The 20752-nt window shown below is 58.5% G+C and overlaps 1 protein-coding gene across 1 annotated transcript in view; it reads right to left on the bottom strand.

Moving 5' to 3' along the window:
- Window positions 1-20752, bottom strand: part of LOC113193187 (ephrin type-B receptor 2) — a 99198-nt gene that overhangs the window by 4788 nt on the left and 73658 nt on the right. The window contains exons 5-10 of the mRNA XM_026403586.2: window positions 17567-17691; window positions 9870-10032; window positions 8344-8452; window positions 7488-7552; window positions 1495-1617; window positions 695-942 (exon numbers count right to left, since the gene is read on the bottom strand). Coding sequence (XP_026259371.2) covers window positions 695-942; window positions 1495-1617; window positions 7488-7552; window positions 8344-8452; window positions 9870-10032; window positions 17567-17691 — 833 coding nt within the window. The remainder of the gene's footprint in view (window positions 1-694; window positions 943-1494; window positions 1618-7487; window positions 7553-8343; window positions 8453-9869; window positions 10033-17566; window positions 17692-20752) is intronic.

Here is a 20752-nt window from a genome sequence, read left to right as displayed (position 1 = left end):
GAAGGACTCAGATGCCCAGGGACCTCAAAGAGGCCCAGGAGAGGCCAAATTCAGGGTGGTGGAGAGAACACAGGGCTTCAGAGCTTCGGGTTTGACTCTGGCTCTGCCCTTTCCTGGCTGTGAAACTGTGGACACAGGACCTAACCTCTCTGAGTCTCGGTTCTGTTCTGAGATAAACAGGAGGTGCATGGGCAGTGCTTGGCGCATGCTCCGTAAGTATTTGCCAGGTGTCAGCCGGTCCAGTGGCTTGTTTCTGCCACCCAGGCCAGTGCCCTCTGTCTAGCTGGTTGACTGATCTCCCGGGGAGTGGGGCATCAAAACTGTCCTCTGTGGGCCTCAGGCGCTGAACTCCTCTCCCTTGCCCAGGCAGTTTTGGGGAATTCTCAGATCTGATGAAAACCCTGGATAAAGCAACAAGACCCCCGGTGCCAGTCTGAACTCCCACCCTGACCCTCCGGCTGATGTGGGCAAATACTGCCCTTCTCTTCTCCTGTGCTAATGAGGAGGCACTGAGAACCCCTGCAGCGTTGGGGGGAGGGAGTGCTGGGATGGATTAGCAATGCCTGCCACGGGGAAGGGAAGGGAGGGGGAGCCAGCACAGGCCATTCCTGATCTAGAGCTCTGCCAGGGCCTGGTGGTCGGAAGCTCTGGCCAGCCTTCCTTCCCTCCCCTGGACCCTCTGGGCTCCCCCTACCCTGAGGAAGGAGTCCAGGGAGCCGTTCTCCATGAACTCGGTGATGATCATCACAGGGGTGCTCTTGGTGACGACGCCCTCCAGGTGGATGACGTTGGGGTGGTCAAACTGGCCCATGATGGAGGCCTCGCTCAGGAAGTCCCGCCGCTGCTTCTCCGTGTAGCCTGACTTGAGCGTCTTGATGGCCACGAAGATCTCCCTCTTGCCTGGCAGCTTCAGGTGGCCACTGCAGACCTCACCAAACTCCCCTGGGACAGACACATCAAGGGAGGCGGGCTGTCATGGCCGGGTGGAAGGGCCATCGCCCTCTCCCTGTCCACCCTGCTCCCGGGGCCTGCGGGGGCTCCTTCTCCCCGATGGTCGATTCTCCCTCTCAGACACAGAATCCCTCTGAAGTCCCAGCCTTCTCTTTGGGGGAAGAGAGTAGGGTAAGTCCTTCAGGGTTGTCCCGTGGCACCCGGTGGGGACCCAGGGAACCAGGAAATGGGGAGAGGGATCTGGAATGAATGACGGCAGGAAGGACCAGGCCCTGGGGGAAGAGCCTGGGAATGGGGTTCTGGACCCATTCAGTCTCCGACTTGCCGGGCAAGGTCTTGGTCACCCCGTGCCTCAGTTTCCCCTTCTGTCTGCCAGGTGGTTTTACCGGAAGACCTTTGAGGACCCTTCTTCCTTGGGCTTCTGGGTCCCAGGGCCTCATGGTCCTGACCCCATTCCTCCCTCTGCCCCAGGAGTACACCCTGGACGGTCCCCCCGCCCCACATGGCTGAGGCCACGGTCCCTGTAGGGGCGCAGCCACCTACCTGCTCCGATCACCTGCTCGATTTTGACGCAGGAGATGTCGATTTCCTTGGCAAACTCCCGCACTGCCTCATTGGGGTCCTCGTAGGTGAAAGGGTCAATGTAGATCTTCATGCCTGGGGTCACTGGGGGACAAGACGAGGCCCGGTCACATGGACTGATGGGCACAAATGGAAACAGGGGAGCCAGTGCCCCCAGAACTGGGCCAGCCCCTGCAGGGCACTGGACTGTCATGGAGCAGGTGGGCACTCAGGAGGAAGGTGAGGGGAACAGAGAGACCTCAGAGGTGACAGAGAGGTTCTAGCTATTGTTCCCACTTCATTGATTACTAACGGCTTTTGGCAGTGGGTAAGACGGTCTGGGTTGACTAGTGATGTCTGCTCTGGGTGTGGCCCAGGTGAATAAGGAAGATGACTAGGACAGAGAACAGGGGTGCCGAGTAAGGAAAGAAAAAGCCAAGAGACAGAGAGAATTGGAACTCAGAGCACCGTGTTCTTGGGGTGCTGCTGAGATCTCCTCCCATCTCTGCAGGCCTGGTGAAACGTCCTGTCCCTGAGCCATGTCACCTGCACAGCCCTCCCAGGCAGGCCCCACAGCCTGTAGGGACGCTCCATTCACCAGGGTCTGAGTACCCGTGGCTCCTTCCCTCAATTCCTGGGTCCCCCACTAGTCAAGGCCAGAACCCTTCCGATCCCTGATTCTCTGTTGATCAGCATGAGGCCAGGCATGGGCCCTACTAATCTGATTCCTGAAGTAGATTTTTTTCTATTTATTTATGTTGATACTAGAGATGGAGCCCTGGGACACTCTACCATGGAACTCTATCCCCAGCCTGTTTTTTAAACTTGTTGGTTTTGAGTCAGGGTCTCGCTAAGTTGCGAAGACTAGGTTTGAACTCGCGGTCCTCCTGCCTCAGCCTAAGACGCTGGAATTACAGGCGGGCACCATAGTGCCCGGCAGATTTTTATTTTTTGATGCAAAAAGACAAGGCAAACTTCAAAGACCCAATTCTGACCCACTAATGAGACTGCAAAACACTTTAAAGGAAAGGAAAGAGCGTCCATCTGCATTCCCCTCCCAGACAACTGGTCTACCTACCACCCGGAACTTCTGGCCTTCCTGGGTCCTCCCGAGCTTCCTGCCCACATTCTCCCACTGCTCTGTGGGTGGCTACTTCGGAGGCAGCAGCTCTGGGAGTCAGGAGGAGGGGATGGCATCTAATTGTTGGCAGTGGAGGTGCCCAAGTGGGCTTTGAGGTCTTGCTGGTCTCTCTCTTAGCTCCCCTGGGTCCCCCCTTTCTGTCCCTTGTCCATGGATGGTGCAACAGGAATGGTCTCTCCAGTTCTGTTGGGAGGAAGACTGAAGGCCAGCCACCTTGACCCACGGTGGTGAATGGAGCCATCGAGCCCTGCTCAGCCGTGACCTTGGACGTACTAGCTGACCCCTCTCAGCTCTACTGCAGACATTCCAGGAACCCAGGAGTTGGAGCTTGTATCACAGCCTGGAACTGGCCCCCTGCCCGTTTTGTAGATAAAGTTTTATTGGAACAAACACAGCCACGCTCATTCCTTTGCCTGTGGCTACTCTTATCCGGCAGCAGAGTTGGGAAGAGACAAGAGATCCACCATCTGCCCCGTACGGAGAAGTTGGCCAAAGCTGCTCCGACACATTAGCCGGATCCGGGATGCTCTGTGTGGGTGCTGTCAGTCCCTGTAGGTCAAGGGTTGTTCATCGGGGCCGTGAGCCGCTTGGCAGCCCCAGGGTGGACTCTGGGAGGTCTGGCAACCTCCTGGGACGGAATGCATTTTTTACTTCCTTTTTAAATTCAAAAAGAAACTCATGCTCTTTATAAAGTCCAAAATTTATGGAAATAAAGGTAGTTGAAAAACACTCCCTGAAAACCCAGCCCGAGTACAGATCTCCAGTTCCTTTTATCTTGGACTTTTCTACACCTACACACAGAGACATGGGATCCAACACGTTCATCAGAGTCTCACAGGAGTCTGAGACCTCAAAGGAGGTGAAGAACCACCGTCCAAGACGGAGAGCCTGGGAGGAGGCGTGGGCGCAGATCTGTCCCCATTCCTCCCTCTCCTGGCACACTGTGCAGAGCTCTACAGGCCCTAGCCGTCTGCAGAGCCGAGAGAATCCAGATGACAGAGACAGAACAATAACACCAGCAGCTGTCACTTACTGAATCCTTTGTCTGGGCCCAACACCGTGCCAGGCTCTTTATAGGCATTATCTCATCTCTTCCTTCCAACAACCCTTGGAGGAAAGGATAATTCACCCCATTTCACATATAAGGAAACTGCAGCTCAGAGAGGCCAAGTAATTGGGCCAAGCCCACACAGCTGGCACAGGGAGGATTTGAACCCAGGTCTGTCAGCCTGGAGCCAGGGCTAGTACTCTCAATCAATCGCCACGTTCACTGCTTCCTGGATCTGGCCCAGCCTCCTCCACCTGGAGCCTTCAGCCATGACCCTCCTTCCCCACTCCCCGCTCCTCAGGGCCGGGGATCAGCTCCCTGGAGATGGTCTTTGTTGGTCAGATGCAATGCATGGCCTGTGGGTCAAGGTGGCTGGCTTCCTCCCAACAGAACCGGGGAGACCCTTCCTGTTGGGCCAGCCAGGGACAAGGGACAGGAATGGGGGTCCAGGGAAGCTGAGGGGGAGAACAGCAAGACCTCAAAGCCCATTTGGACACCTCCACCGCCCATCATTAAATACCACCCTCAAGCCTTGACTGAGGGTGCTGGTCAGGAGGGATTTGTTCCCCAAAATCCACGTGTTGGAGGCCTGGCCTCCACTGTGGTGGGGCTGGGTGCCAGGTCATCTGGTAACTGGGGGTGTTGACCTGGACAAGAGTTGGCAGGTCTTATGGAACGCTGGCCGGCTCCTGCTGAGAGCTTCCAGGGCCTCACGCGGGCCGTCCCCGGGGAGCGGCCCTTGCTTGGCTGAGCCTGGATGAGGACCTCCGTGGGCTCAGGCTGCCCCAGATACTGTGCTGTTGTTTGTGTGATTCACAGCGGTCAGGGCCTCTGACGGTCATCCTGAAGCCAGCTGGGAACCTCAGGAGGTGGTGTGAACCTCAGGGTTTGAATTCCAACTCTGCCACTAAGGACAGTCACCAGGTTGAATCCAGGCTCAACCACCGAGTTGATCCTGCAGTGTGCCCCTGGGCAAGTTACCTGACCTTGGCTCACTTGTTTTAATCTGCAAAGCGGATATAATAAGCATCTACCTCGTTAGGGGATTGTGAGGATTAAGTGAGAATATCTTAGTAAAGGGCTTAGGACCTCAGTTGCAAATAGAAAGCAGTAACTAACTACCTGTTAGTAAAGAAGAGTTGGCTGTTGCTAAGTACTATTATTATAAAGCACCTTAGCTTCCACGAATTCACTTACAACCCTGTGAAACAAGGGTTCCATTCCTGTTATCTCCCATGTAAGGATGCCAAGACTCAGAGAGGTTTGGTAACTTCCCCAAGGTTGCCCAGCTGGCCAGCGGCAGAGGAGGGATGAGAAATAGGGTCGGTTCCTCTGACTCCTCATCTAGGCATCACAGACCTTGTCCCCCCTCAGCACCTATTTAAGGATGGAAAACATGAGCCCATGCAGGGACTCTGCAGTGACATGCATCTCTGGGCCTCACTTCCTCCTGTGTCCTGGCCACACGGGGTTGCTGGGTGGGTCTGGGATCACAGGGCAGGCCGTGCTTTGAAAAGAACAAAGTCCTGCTCAGATGCGACATCACAGCGCAGGACTCGGGAGTGTGAACTTCAGCTGTAAAGTGTACTGATCTAGGAACAGATCCTGGGTCTATTTTTAAAACACCCCTCACCTGTTTCCTGGTTATTGACTCAAATAGCTCCAGATAGCTCCAAATAACCGCGATCCCAGATGGCTCCAGGTGGCAGGGCGTGGTTCCCCTGGCTTGGCAGAGGGTAGGTGGCAGAGGGCAGGTGGCACAGGGTGGCTGAGTGCGCATGCTCTGGCACCCTGGGCTGGGGTTCATGCCCGGCTCCTTCTCTGAGCAGCTGAGCAACCCCGGGCCTCAGTTTACTCATACTCCAAGTGGGACGTTAAAAGGATTGAATGGATGATCATACGCTAAGCATTAAAACAATTCTGGGCACATAGAAGGCACTCACTATGTCCAGCCACATGGACCCTCTTGATTTCATTACTTGGGGACAAGTGGAAGGGATGTCATTGATCATTGATGACTTTTTTTTTTTTTTTTTGGTGCCAGTGACTGAACCCAGGGGCACTCGACCACTGAGCCACATCCCCAGCCCTATTTTGTATTTTATTTAGAGACAGGGTCTCACTGAGTTGCTTAGGGTTTTGCTGAGTTGCTGAGACTGGCCTTAAACTCACGATCCTCCTGCCTCAGCCTCCTGAGCTGCTGGGATTGCAGGCGTGGGCCACCCTGCTTGGCATGGATGATCTATTTTTAAAGGACAGGTGATTTTTTTTTTCTGGGCAGTTAAATGTGTCCCTTTTTCCTTGAGTTCCTTTTTCTGCCTTATGCTTGGGACGTCCTTCTCCGTCTCCCTATTGGTGGGTACTTCCAGGGTCTGCCGGGCATTTTAATGGTTTACTTATTTTTACGTCCAGGCCCAGAACTATTTCTAGGCCTAGGACCTCGTCCTTCCAGTGGTCTAGCTGGAGGTTTAGTACCTGGAACTCTCTGGCTCACACCCACATCCAGGCCTGCAGGAAATCTACCGGCAAAAGATGCAAGAATCCAACCACTTCCTCCCACCTCCCCCGGCGCCACCAGGTGTTGTCACAACCATGTCCCCCCAGGTGATTCCAACAGCCACCTCACTGATCTCCCTGCGTGAGCCCTTTTGGGGTCCATTCTCCATACAGCAGCCGAGAAGTCCTGCCAGGGCGTAGCTCAGAGCCCATGAGTCCTCTATTCAGAACCTTCTGTGGCTCCCCATTTCACGGAGAGTAAAAGCCAAGGCCCTGCCATGGCCGACAAGAATCTGCATATTGAAGGTCCCTCCTGGCCACCCTTCATTTTGCTCTGGTCACACCGGCTTCTTTACTTCTTTACACTGCTGGGCTCAGCCTCAGGGCCTTTGCACTGGCTGTTCCCACTGCCTGGAATGCCCTTCCCTTGGGAATCTCCAGCTTCTCTGGGTCTTTGTTCAAAAGAGACCCTCTCAACGAGGCCAGCCCCAACTCCCTGCAGCCCCGACCCCGGCGACTCAGTCCTTGGTCCTGCTCTATTTGCCTCTTCCCCAGGGCTGCGTCTGCTCACGCACCGCGTTATTCAGCAGTTACATTTTGAATTCCCTGCCCTCCTCTGGAACGCACTCTACAGAGGCGGGAGGTTTAGCTCATGTTCCTTGGTCCCCGGCCTCTAGGGCAGTGCCTGGACTTCACAGTGAACCCTCCACAGATGCGATGAGGCCCCTCTTTCCCGGAGGTGACCATCCGAGGCACCCTAGGGTACCCCACCGAGTACAGCATGAGCCTCCCCCAGCCCCTGTGCTTCCCGATGCCTGGTCACCATGCTGCCGAGAGCCCGTGGAGGAGGCTCCGGAATCCACTTCTCCCCTCTGCCTGCCTGGCCTTCTGCTCTGGGAACGTGGGTGGCACGTGCATCCCCAGCCTGGGGACAGTGGGGGAGTCAGGGGCACTGACGGGTGGGGGAGGTGGCCACCAGGAGGAAGGGGCCTGCTGCCTCTCTCTCCCCTCAGGCCAGGGCCTGGGGCTCCGTCACCCCATCGTTCATCAGTTTGTTTATTTAACTCTGCTCTGCAGATGGGTGTCCAGGACCTACTATGCGCTGAGCACCCTGCAGTACCAGGAAGCCCTGGAGAATGTCAGGCACAGCTTGGGGTTTTCAGGGGACCCTGTTGGAATGGTGGAGAGCCCAGGAAGCAGCTGTCACCAACGGCCCGGCAAGATGGGGCTGGGGAGGTCCCTGGGGCCCAGGGCGGAGGGCCCAGGGCATGGCCGCGGGTGCGTACGTACTGTGGCCGCTGGTGTAGTGCTGCAGCTTGTCCGTGTACTCGGAGTCGGCGCGCTCAAACCCCCGTCTTCTGGAACAAGAGCAAAGGGCTGGAGCCACCTGGAGGCGTCCAGGGAGCTGGGAGCCACAGGAGGTGACAGGGAGAGGGTGGGCACGCCCGGAAGCCACTCCCCTGCCAGGTGGCTCCCTGGCGCCCCCTGCCTAGTGGCTGGCCCTTCTGGTCCCACTTGTCCCTTCCCGCCTAGGTCCAGGCTCAGTCTTGCCCTCTTCCCTGTCCAGCCACGCCCCTTTAAAGAGAAATACCATCCGCCAGCCACGGCTTCGGCCCCAGCCCCCCGGGGGCCGCTGTGCACCTGACCTTGTGGTCTGGTCCGTTTGAAGGTGGGGACTCTTGGGCAGCGGGGGCGAGGCTCTTTGCGCTGTGCCCAGCAGAGCCCAGGGAGCGGTCCCTCCTGCCCTTCCTCTTGCTGGGCTGGCCACTTGGGAGGCCAGGTTCACCCCCCCACCGCCTGGGTCCTAAGTCCTCCACTTTATCCAGCGCACACTGGGGTGGTCTGCACTGCCCCTGCCCCTGTAGCTCCTGCCATTCTCAAGTCCTCTGTGTCCACTGTGCTGAGACGCCCTCGGTGCTGCAGCGTCCGTGCCTCGCTGGGCCACCCTCTGCATCGTGGCCTCCCAAGGGCAGCGCCCAGCTCAAGGGATGGACCGCGGACGGTCACGTGGGGTCTGGGCCTAGAGTGTCCCCCCCCGCCGCCTGGACAGCTGTGGCCTCCTCTGTTTGCACACTCGGCTCAGGAAGGCTGATTGGAGGGAGGGAACCTCGGGGACAGCGGGGCCTGAGGGGCCCGGGCCACCCACCTGTTGCACACGATGGCGATGACAACCACGGCGATGAGGAAGACCAGGCCGGCGGCCGAGGAGCCGATGACGAGGGGCAGCTTCTCCTGGATGCTCGTCTGGTACTCGGCTGGGAGGAAGCACAGGGGCGTCTCAGCCGGGCTCGGGGGTCCTAACGCTGCACCCCTGCCCCTCCCCCCCAGGTCCCCAGGCCCTGTCCTCGTCCTGACAGCCCCCATCACGTGTCTGAATGGAGAAAGCCACCGCTTACAAGTGACCTTGGACGAGTCCATGAATCGGTCCACTCCCCAATCCCTCATCTATAAAATGGGCACGACACCTACATCCCGTGTTGCTATGACAACCAACGATCATAGCAGCTGACCTGAACCCAGAGGCCGTTGGGAGCGCTCACTCTGGAGCCAGAGTCCCCGAGCGTGAGTCACCATGGTGCCAGGTCCTCTCTGTGGGACCAGGATGCACTTCCTGCAGTGACCCCATTTTACAGAGGAGGAGACTGAGCTCGGGAGGTCGTGATCTGCCCAAGGTCATATCCTCAGGAAGTGGCGGAAGCCAGAGATGGGCAGCAGGAAGTGCCGCCATAGATCAGTCGGCGTCAGAGTGGATTCATTACGCTGAGGCGCGAATTCAGGGCCCGGGAGCCTCTGAAACGTTCCGCCACACAGGGGCCGAGGCCCGTGCTGAGCAGCAGATGCTGAAGAGGGACACTGGAGTCTGGGCCCAGTAAAGGTGCCCCGTGGAACCTTTGGGACCTGTAGATGGCGTGGCTGCCTGGAAAAAGGCCCCGGAGACCCGCAGCCACGGTGCTGGCTACTAGTCAACGAGGGCCAAGCCGCGGGAGCCCAAGACCAGCCCTGTGCTGCGTCCCTTGTCCTTACGCTAGTTTGATGGTGAGGATGATAATGACATAGTTGTTATCACCCCAACTTGTGGCTAAAAAAAAAAAACTGAGGGTCAGAGAGGTGACCCCGTCTGCCTGGCATCTGAGGTCACTGAGGTCACCGCTCCTTTTAAACTCCTTAGGCCACAGCCCCTGTTCCCTTGCCCGGGCAGACATGAGTCATCGATGGCGGCACTTCCTGCTGAACTTAGTTGCGGCTTCTGAATTCTCAATCCCATTGCAAGTCATGGCGGTCATTTATGGATCGAATACGTTTACTCTCTCAGCCTGACTATGAAATTATCATTTTATAGAGGAGAAAAATCTGGAGGAGGAAATGAAGTGATTTGTTCCGAGTGGCCCCGCAGGTTAGGCCTGAGCTTCCCAGCGTCCTGGGAAGGGAAGTGGCCTGGCCCATGGGATGGTAACTGAGAAGCCCGTATCTCTTCTGGGCCACAGAAGCAGAGGCGCCCTGAAGGGTTGTGCGGTCTGTGCACTGACCAAAGGTTTGCAACCGGGAGGGAGGGAGGCTGGTGCCTGGAGGAGGGGGAGCCTTTCCAATCTGCCCAAAGCTTTCACGGGAGGGGGGCCCTGGATTTATTCTCTCTGTGGAACCGGTGTCCCCCTTGCTCCCTGGGCTCCTCACCTTCTGTCATGGTCTGGAAGTACATCTTGCCACTGTAGCGCCCGTAGCCGGCCACGGTGCGTGCCCGCACCTGGAAGACATAGATGGCGCCGGCTTTGAGGCCCTGCACGGTGACTGTGTTGGTGGGACTTTTTATGGCTGTGGCGTTGTACTCACTGAGCTCCTGCCAGGGAACAGAGAAGAGGGTTAGTGGGGCTGTTGCCCACGGCCTGCTGCCCGCTGCCCATAGCTGCCACGTGGGGTGGGTGTGGCCCCCTTTGTCACAAGGCCACGCCCTTTGGCCACGTGACTTTGCAGTGAGCAGAGTGTCTTTCTCTGCCTCATGGTTGCTGGATTCAGCCAGGTGACCTGCTATGGCCATGGGAGTATTCTAGTGGACGCGACGTTGGTGGACATGGTGAGCGAGCAGATCAAGCAGGGGGGCGGGCAAGCTCTGTGCGTTTGCTGACGTGGCCTGACTTCTGTGTTGACACCACGTGCCTTGGAGGGGCTTGCCCCAGGCCACAGCTGCTTCCAGAATGAGAACCGGTGGATACTTTGGCCCAACTCCTAGGCTGAAACGGGGCCAGCTAGTTGGTTCCTAGATGCAAATCCAGGAGCATGAACAACGATGGCTTGTTGTCGTGTGCCACTGGGTTTTGGGGACAGTTTGTTTTGCAGCATCATCTCAGCAACAGCTGACCAATGCACACGACAAGTGGCCCCGTGGGTGCAGATCCTAAGGACTAGCCCACAGGTGCCTGGAGACAGCAGGGGAGTCTCTTCCTGTGCCAGGTCATCTGCCTCCTCCTCTCTCTTATTACTTCTGCCCCTGCCTCCTTGTCCCGGGCCCTGAGGGGTCAAGTGAAGGGGCCTCTTCTCAGCTAAGATTACGTGTAACAGGTGGCAGCTGCTTTGGGACTCAAAACCAGCCTGTGCCGGGAGCCACATCTAAGTCCATGCTTTGGGGCATCTAATGTTCCCTCCTTTGAGAGGCGTGGAACACCGATTCCGGCCTCCCAGCCACGGCATGGGAGGTGGTTGGGCTTGGTGCATGGGACAGGGGTCCAGGCATCTGTCAGCCACCAGCAGGTACTTTCCCAAGTGCCCTCTCTGCACTGGGCCTGGCTGGCCACTGGGTTTCCACAGGGAGCGAAGGCACAAGCTCTGGCCTCAGAGATCGGCCCAGCAGAGTAAGAGGTGCGAGGATCTCAACCGGTTGAGGATTATGACGCTCTTGGTGGAACTGATAAAAACCTGTGGACCAGGCTGGGGAATGTGCCTCAAGCGGTAGCGCAATCGCCTGGCATGTGCGGGGCGCTGGGTTTGATCCTCAGCACCACATAATAATAAAATAAAGATGTTGTATCCACCGAAAACTGAAAAATAAATATTAAAAATAAAAAACCATGGACCCTCATCCAGAAAAACACGCGCCTAATGGCACCCGCCAATCACGCATACACCTCGGAGCCCTGTAAGCCCTCCTGAAGCAATGGAGATGAGCAGGAGCAACGCCACCCAGGCATTGGCACGTGGAAGTTAAGGTCACAAACTGGAGCCAGACCTGCTGGGTTCAAGTCCTGGCTCTGTGACTTAGTGCCTCTGTGGCCTGAAGCGACCTCCTGAACCTCTGTGTGTCTCCTTCATTTTTCTGTGGAGTGGGAGTAATAAGACCCCCCACCTCAAAGCACTGCTCACAGGCTGAAGTGAGCCATGGGTGCTCCCGCTGCCAGGGGGCGGGTCCCGGTGAGCTGAGACCTGGCCTGGGGGAAGCAAGAGGGAGCAAGAGCCTGGGGTGGAGGCTAGAGAAGGGGCTGACCGGCAGGTGTCCTGCCAGGGGCTACAGCAGATAGGAGGTCTCTTCCTGTGCAGGTCATCTGCCTCCTCCTCCAGGAAGCCTCCCTGACTTCCAGGCCAGATGTGCCTCTCTCAGGGCCCCAAGCACTTGCTGTGGGTGCCACAGGAAGGGGATTTCTGCCACTTCAGGCCCCTTGACCACCTTGACTGTGGGTTCACGAGGGAGGGGCTGTCCCTTGTTCTCCTGCACCAAGCCCAGGGTCCTGCACACAGAGTCCTTCCCCAGCGCCCACAGTGTGAGGCCGACTCCTTTGCCTGCCACATCCCTTCCCTAAGGTCCTTCACACTTCCTCCGTCCCCAACTACTTCCTCCTTCCCTGAGAGGGCTGCCAGGTCTACACACACTCAGGTGGCTCAGCTGAGCATCAACTTCAGATATATATATATATATATATATATATATATATATATATATATATATATATATATATAGTGTGTGTGTGTGTGTGTGTGTGTGTGTGTATTGGTACCAGGACTGAACCCAGGGTGCTTAGCCACGGAACCACATCCCCAGCCCTTTTTATTTTTTATTTTGAGACTTAAGGCCTTGCTAAGTTGCTGAGGCTGGCTTTGAGCTTTCGCTCCTCCTGCTTCAGCCTCCTGAGCTGCTGGGATTACAGGTGTGTGCCACTGCGCCTGAAAGGTGTGTGTGGATAGGTAGTATGTTAGTGTGTCCCATGCAGTATTGGGGTCATAAACTAAAAATCATTATTTTTTAACTCAAATCTAACTGGGGGTGGTGGTACCTGCCCCTAATCCCAGCAACTCAGTAGGCTGAGGCAGAAGGATCACAAGTTCGAGGAATTTGAGCCACTTAGTCTGAGCAACTTAGTGAGACCATCTCAAAATACAAAAAAAAAAAAAAAAAAAAAAAAAAAAATAGAAGGGTGCAGCTCAATAGTTGAGTGGCCCTGGGTTTAATCCCCAGTACAAAAAATTCAAATCTAATCTTATGTCTTTCCCTCCCTCCCTCCCTCCCTCCTTCCCTCCTTCCTCCCTTCCTTCCTCCCTTCCATGCTGGGGATCACACCCAGGGCCTTTGCTGGGCAAATGCTCTACCACTGAGTTTTGCCCCTAGCCCTGTGCCCTATATTTTCTCGGGCAACCCCACCTTCCCTGGGCACTCTGAGCTTTTGCTGCCACCGTTCAAAATGCCCTTCCCTCTTCTGACATTTTACCTCTGCTGGGGAAACCTCCCCGATGTGCCAGCCCGGGGCTGCCCGTCTCCTGCCTTCTGTTCCGTCTGTTGTTCTGTTCTATGGGTCCATATCTAAGATGTGGGTTCCCTGAGGGAGGGGCCACCTCCTTCATCTGTACACAGTAGGTGCTCAGCACACAGTAGATGCTCACTAGCTAGTGACCAGAACATTCAGAATTGCCAAGATCTGGGGTGAAGTACCAGGACTTAACACTAGGTGCCGCTATCCCACATCGGATCTGCTCAGGTGTGAAAAGTGGGTTGGGTTCTGCAGGCCCCATGGGTGCCCACGTAAGAATCGCAGGTTTTAAGGTCCTGCTGATGTGAGGGACACGAGAGGTCACTACTGGTGCCACAGGAGAGTGAGGAGCCAACTCGAGCAGGTCCCTTCTCTAACGCTGGGTGCAGAACGGAGCCCGGGATTAAAGACTTCAAATATCAGCTCTTCCACTTAAAGGCACCTTGGGGAGGACCTTCTCTGCCCTGAGCCTCTATTTTCCACATCAGAAAATGGAGCGAAGCAGGCCAATCCCTCCGGGCCGTTGTGAAGATAAAATCTGATCAGCTGCTGCGGGGCCACCAACTCCTCCTCTGAAAAGCGACTCAGCGCCCATGGGTGCTGGGAAGAAAATCAGCGCGAAATCCACTAGTCCCTCATCTGAGTCTTTACCCAGAGACCGAGGGCCAGAGTCACCAGGTGCATGTCCTGAGCTACCCTGGCCTTGATTTTCTCTCCTCAGAAGTGGGATAACGCCAGTGGGCACCAAGGTGGGTGGTTGTGGGGACTCAGCGTGAGAACACGGACAAACTTCCAGTACATAAGTCCTTGGCTCACACATAAGGATGAAATGCGGCTGTCACCAACATCGCTATCATCTACGCCATCACAGGCTAAGTTCTCACGGCCACCAGTAAGTGGCTGTGAATGGGTGAAAGGCCTCTCCTGGTGGGTGCTGCTCAGTGCACTGAACACAGACCTCCCCCCACCTCTGTGCCCTGGAGCGTCCTTCCCCTTCACGGCTGCCCCTTCACATTTCTGTTGGACAAAGGCTGACATCCGTGTGGCCCCTGAGGGCCCGTCCCCATCAATCGGCCTCGCCGATGCCTCTCCTCAGGGTCTCGGAGCTGAGGGGAGCTGAACCAGGGGGCTCAGGGGCAGCTGCCAAAGGAGGCCACCTCCCCCTGGGAAGCCCAATGGTGGACAGGGCCCGGCCGGGTCTGCAGTGAGCCTAGCCCCCTCCAACAGCAACATCCAGGAACCTTCTGGCAGAGCGGAGGCCGCTCGGGGCCGGCAGGCTGGGCCATCCCCGTGGAGCTGGGGAAAGGTCGAGCAGAGCCCACTCCACAGAGCGCCTTTCTGGGGCAGGAAAGGAGTCGAGGGAAAGGGGACAGGGTCCCCCGGGGCCCTTTTTAGGAAGACCTGGAGCATTCCCTGAGGGAATCGCCTGCAGGCACCCCGAGGCCACGGGTGTCGCTGAGAGCTGGCTACGGACAAGGGCCTCCCCGACACCTCGGCATCCCTGCTTCTCTCTGCTTCTGCCGCTCTTCTGCACACTCGTCTGGCTGCCACCCTCCTGTCCCCACAGCCCTGCTCCAGCAGGTGCCACATGACACCTGCCAGTCACCTACCCCAGGTCCCCAGGTCCCCGAGCTCCAGGATGTTGTTGGATCTTTCAGCTTCTCACACCCCTGCTGCCCACCCCCTAGGCTGTGCCACCACCATTTCTCAATTGGTGTCCCATGAGAGCCCTGAGCGGGGTTCCCTTGGGTCCCCAAGTCTCCCCTGCAGTCTGCTCTCCACACAGCAAGCTACAAGGCCCCTGAATGCACCCCAAGTCAGATCCCATCATTCCAGAACCTTCCCATCGTACCTTAACTCCCTCCAGACTCCCAGGGCCTGGCAGGCCGGACACACCAGACCCAACTCCTCTCCAGCCTCTTCCCCTGCGGCCCCCCCTCTGGCTCCCATTGCCCCCGCCTGACCCCCTGAGCCTCGCCTTCTCCGTTCCCTGAATGCAGCTGCACATTCCTGCCCCAGGGCCTTTGAGCATGTTCTGCCTGCTGCCCCAGTGACCGCTCTCTCAGCTCTTCGCCTGTCAGCTCTTTGCATCCTTCAAGGCACAGCTCAAATGTCACTAAACGCAGGGCTCTCCCACCAGTGCCATGACTGGGGGCCTCTTCTGGGTGCCCCGGGATATTTGCTGACCCTTCTGTAGCTGGCATCACACCTGTCTCATGCTGTTAGTGTCTGAGTCTGTGTTTAGGTCCCTGAGGCCTCTGGGCCATCTGGTTGCTTTCCGTATTCCTGACTCCCATGTGGACCTGGTCCTAAGTTGGTGAAGATGACGGTGAGCGGCCGTTGTCCCCCTTCCTGGTAGCAGAGGCCGAGTGGCCCCTCTCTGCACCCCAGGCCCCGGGGATGGGCTGATGAGAGCAGGGCTGTGTCATCACAGGGGCGCCGGGCTGCCATGCTCGCTCTCAGTCTTGCCCTTCTACACCACTTGTCCCCAAGGTTCTCCGTGGCAGGGCCTGGTCCTGCCTACCGCTCACTGGTCATCCCAGAAGCACCCTGGGAAGCAGCGGGAGGCGGGAGTGCCAAGCAGGGAGGGGGAGCACAGCGCAGATCCTGGCTCTGCCCCGGCCCCTGGGGCTCCTGGACTAGTTACATACTCCCCGTGCCTCGGTTTCCCTTCCTGTCCCCGCTGGAGAGTGGGTGATGTGCTTGGCACAGAGAGGGCTCGTGAGCCGGGAGCAGGCGGTCACCTCGGCTGCTGCCCAGCCTGCTGGCCCTGTCCCTGGCAAGGGCTGGGATCCTGGGCAGCGTTGGAAACTGGGGCAGACTCCTCCCAGCTCACACCCCACAGCTCCCCAGGCCTGCCTGCCGAGGAAATGGGTCGCCGGCAGGACCCACACGGGGCTCCCTCATTTCCGCTCCTGTCTTTGGGGACACACACTTTCAGTTTCATTTAATCACAAAGCTTCTTAATTAGGTTTTTTTTTTTCTTTTTTCCTTTTTGAATTCGGAGTTGCTAAACCGCCCTGCTGGAGCGGGCAGTAAGGCTGTGCCGGGCCTGGGTTGCCTGGGTCTGGGGTCTGGCCCACTGCCCAGGATGCCCAGCTCCCTGGAGGTACCACGGGGCCCAGCGAGGGTGGAGTCACCCTCCCATGTCACCTCCAGTCCAGGCCCTCAGGGACGGCTTCTCTGAGACATCCAACAAATCTCTATTGAGCACCTCCTGTGTGCCAGGCTCTGGGGAACCGCACAGGGAGCGGCAGGGTCTCCAGCCTGGATTGGGCCCAAAGTAGAGGCAGCAGAGACTTCGATGACACTGTCACCAAGAGGGGTGAGGAACGAGAAGAAGGGAGGATGGGGCCTGGCCCAGGAGGTTGTGCTCAAGCTGAGAACAGAAAGGAGGAGCCAGTGGCGGGAGGGGTGGGGCGTGGCCCCTTGAGGGGCGTGGCTGTGGGCGTGGTCCTGGGATGGGGCCCGGCGTGGTACTGGGGCGGGGCAGGGCGGGGCAGGGCGTGGTCCGCTGGGATCCACAGCCCCAGACCAGGTGTCTCCTGTGTGCCAGGCCCAGGGGGCTGGGAGAAGCTGGTGACCGGGAGAGCAGTGGTCCCAGACCTCTTGGAGCGCACCGCCTGGAGGAGGGGACCCAGTGGACTGCAAGGAAGCGCGCAGTAGCTGGGTAAGGTCAGATCAGGGTGGGCCGAGCCCCTGAGGTCACCAGGGTCTGGCTGTCAAAGCAGTTCACAGGCTGCAGGGGCAGGGCCGCAGAAAGCAGGGCTCCAGCAGGGCTCCCTCCCTTCCTTTGAGCCTTTAGGGACACCTTCCTGTGCAGTTCTGGTTCCCAATGGGCCTTCCTGGGACTTCTTATCAGTCATTTACACCCTAGTCTGAATGCAAGTCCCACGACACCTTTCCTCTCTGTGGCTCCTGTGGGAAGCAGGGACGGGAAGTCTTCGGTCAGCGGGGAGGGCTTCAGGGCCTCTGGTGTCCGTCCTATGGGTGGCCAGCTGCTGTGTCTACCCTCCCACCCTGAGTCATGCAGGCCCTGCGATTCTCCTGGCCTTCCATGATGCTGCCCTTGACCACCCTCAGGGAAGGGGTGCACCTGGGCAGCCATGGCCAGGCACCACGGTGGGCGCCAACTGGCCTCCCCTGCCCACAGCACAGACCTCTCCTACCACAGAGCCCGCCTCCCCCGCACCTGCCCCAGGTCACAGCTGGTTACGGAGGAGCTGGGGGTTTGAACCCGGGTTCTCGCTCCTAGTCTCCCTCCTGTGCTACTCTTCCCCACAGCCAGGGCTCTGGGCGGGCAGGACGGGGGTGGGGGTGGGGCTCCATCCCGGCCCTGCACGGGCTGTAGGTAGGTGTGGGGGTGCTCATTACTAAGAAGCAAAAGTTTCTGAAGCTACTTTTTTTTCAATCTCAGGCCCACTGAGATCAAGACAGAGGGTCTTCGTGTGTGTGAGGGCTGCGTTTATCCAGATGGCTGCTGGACCCCATGCCAGGAAAACAAGGCACAGAGAGGGGAGGATACCTGCCAGAGGCTGCACAGCAGGGGAGGGTGGGGGAGGGGGAGCCAGCGGCCTGACTCTGAGGCCACTGCTCTTCTCCTCTGGGGGACAGGTGGGGACACAGCGCGAGCAGGGCTACCTTCTCATAGTACTGCAGCTCGTAGTCCAGGATCACGCCGTTGGGCTGGTCTGGCTGGGACCACGACAGGGTGATGCTGTCCACGGTGCGGCTCACCTGATGCATGATGGCCACGGCTGACGGCGCTGAAAGAGAGGCCGGTTCAGGGGTCAGCGGCCCACACGAGGAGGGGCCAGGTGGACGGCAGCAGGGCAGAGGGTCAGCAGGGCCAGGGGTGCTGAGGAGCTCTCCAGGCACCTTCGGGGTGCAGACCGTGTTGACCTTGGCCATCCCTGGGGCCTCAAGTCACATGGAGGTGAGAGATGCCCGGCGCCCTCCTCTGGGCCCGGCCCCAGGGGGCTGAACAGGACACCCTCAGTCTCTCCGGGAAGAGCCAATCTACTGCCTCCGGGGACAGAGACCTTGGTCACGGTGACAGGGCTGTAGGAGAGGGAAGCGATGGGGTCCATTTGTTCCTTCAACAGCTCTGCACTGGGTGCCTACTGTATGCCAAGGAATACAGCCATCAATGAAACCGACCCGCATAACCAATTTACATTTATCTTAGCATTTCTACTCTCAAGAACATCCTCCAAAGAATGGAAAACATGAACTTGAACACACACTTGCACACGGATGTTTGTGGCAGCACCCTTCACAATAGCCAAAAGGTGGGGACCATCCAAATACCCATCAACAGATGAACAAATTGCCGCGTACACTCACAATGGAATATTATCTGGCCGTAAAAAAGGAATGGAGTACTGAATCGGTCTACAGCGTGGAGGAGCCTCAAGCATATGCTAAGTGAAAGACAGTCGCCAGGGCTCACATACGGTAGGATTCTATTTATAAGAAATACTCAGAGGGCTGGGGATGTGGCTCAAGTGGTAGCGCACTCGCCTGGCATGCGCGAGGCACTGGGTTCGATCCTCAGCACCACATAAAAATAAAGATATTGTGTCCACCTAAAACTAAAAAATAAAATAAATATTAAAAAAAAAAAGAAATACTCAGAATAGTATCAAATCCTTTGGGACAGAGATCAGATTGGTGGCTGCCAGGGGCTGGGGAGGGGGGAGGAACGGGGAGCGTTGGGCGCAGGATCTTCTTTGGGGGGAGATGAAAATGTCCTGGGAGCAGGCAGGGAGCAGGGGCTGCCGAGCGCTGCACAGAGGCTGAATTAACTCGATACGTTCAGTCCCTCCATCAGTCTCCCCGACCCGTGCTGTCTGGAGGGTGGCAGCTGAAGGAGATAAAAGTCGGGGCGGGGACTTTAGTTGAGGGCTGGGACTCCGAGAAGTAAGTCAGCCCAGGGGGCACCTCCCGTACCCCAGCTTCCCAGCCCTCCTGGCCGACCCACAGGGCTGGGCCCCTCGGCTCTGTGCGAGGGTGGGGGCCAGGGTGTGGGTGGGGCTCTGAGGAGCCAGGTGCCTGGGCCAGTGCTAAGTTGCTGAGTCTGGCCTTGAACTTGCGATCCTCCTGCCTCAGCCTCCCGTGTCGCTGGGATCCAGCACTCACTGCACGATCCACACCCGCGTGGGCGTCGGGATGACTAGGAGGCTTTGCTAGAACGGACCCTGCGGGCTAGAGACTGGAGCAGCCGAGCCCTGGGGGAGTGCATTCTCACTCCTTTCCACGTGGCTTCTGGCGGCCTGGCCCTGTCTGCCCAGGCTGGACTCCTCCCTCGGGGCCTCCAACTCTGAGCCCCTGGGCAGCAGTTTGAGGAACTCCCTGAGTCGGGCACAGGCCAGGCAGCGAGCGAGTCAGGTGGGGGCCCAGCCTCGGCTTATCCCGTGGGGGCACCCAGCCAGACGCTGTGCGTCAGAGAACCCACCCGACACGCCCCCAGTCTGCGCGGCGGGCCTTGTCCTCAGACCCACTCTACAGACGAGCAGACAGACTCACTGGGAGGCCACGGCCGCGTCCACACGGTGAGCACCCAGTGGAGCTGGGGTCAGATGGCCTCCCCCTCCCCTTGGCTGCAGATGGCCTGTGACCAGGGAGGTCTGGGGACACCCCTGCGGCTCCCACTCATCTTTGTCCCTTGAACGCTGCCCGTGAAGCACCCACCACCACCCATGCCTGGCCCGGGGTCAGCTGCTGGCCCAGGCCGGGCCCACCGCCGGGTTTCAGGCCGCTCCCGGGCTCTGATCTCCTGAGCCCGTAACCTGGGCGTGGCAGGAGGCAGTGTTCGCGGGACGGTGACCAAGGCGGCCAGGCTGCGGGGCTGGCCGCTCCTGGAATCCGGGATTAAGGCCAACAGCTGGATGTTCTCGGCCCTGCCTGCCCCCCGCCCACCCTGGGGCTCAGGTTTCCTGTGAGCCGGTCCTTGGGGGATTCTGGTATTTTCAATTACCAGCCGGGCACGCTGGCAGGGGACACGGTCAGCGGTGCCCTGTGACCCCTGCGAGGAGATGGAGCCCCAGGGAGCCAGCATGAAAGAGGCTGTGGCCGGGACGGGGGCAGCCCGGGGCCTCCCGGCTGGAGCAGGTGGTCAGGGGCCCTGCTGCCCCCCAAGCCCCGGGGACAGTTCCCACTGTCCTTGGCTGAGACCACCCTCCCTGGTGCCTGTGTCCTTCCAGGGCTGGGATGCTGGGCCTGGGCCGGGAGCCAGGAGGCCACTCCCCCGGCTACCAGAGGACGCAGCGTCCGGCTCCTGGCCTCGCCTCTCTAGACTTGAGCCAAGGAAGGAGAGAGACCTGTGCACTTGACCTTCGCCCTTCCACGAGTCAGGACTTCCGTGACAGCTGGAGCTAAAGCGTGGGGAGAGGTGGCAGCCACTGTGGGGTCTGAGGCTCCACCCAGCCTCGGCCTGGCGGGCCCTGGAGCCTCCATGGTGGGGCTCAGTGGCTTCCCACTGCCCCCAGCATAGCACAGGTCCCTGCAGGCCGTCGGGGCCACCTGCCTGGTCTCCTGTCTCCCGGCACCCTCCACACTGGCCCAGGCACCCAGGTGGCTCACGGCAGTTGACCTCAGCCTGGGCCCTGCTGTTCTGCCACAGCCTGGCCCCGTGGCCAGCTCCCCTCTCCAGAGGTGTGGGCTCCAGTGACCCCTCGGAGGTGCCCCTGAGGGCCCCCCACCCCTCCACACCCTCTCTGCTTTCCTTAGAGAACCAGCACTCTGCAGGCAGGGACCTTCTCTCCTCGGTCCCCTGTCCTCAGTGCTGGCACAGGGTGTGTAGCTCACAGAAGGTCCTTACTGGTG

The sequence above is a fragment of the Urocitellus parryii genome, chromosome 11 (assembly GCF_045843805.1).
Source record: "Urocitellus parryii isolate mUroPar1 chromosome 11, mUroPar1.hap1, whole genome shotgun sequence".
In the NCBI taxonomy this organism is placed as follows: domain Eukaryota; kingdom Metazoa; phylum Chordata; class Mammalia; order Rodentia; family Sciuridae; genus Urocitellus; species Urocitellus parryii.
This window is presented reverse-complemented; position numbering and strand designations above follow the sequence as displayed.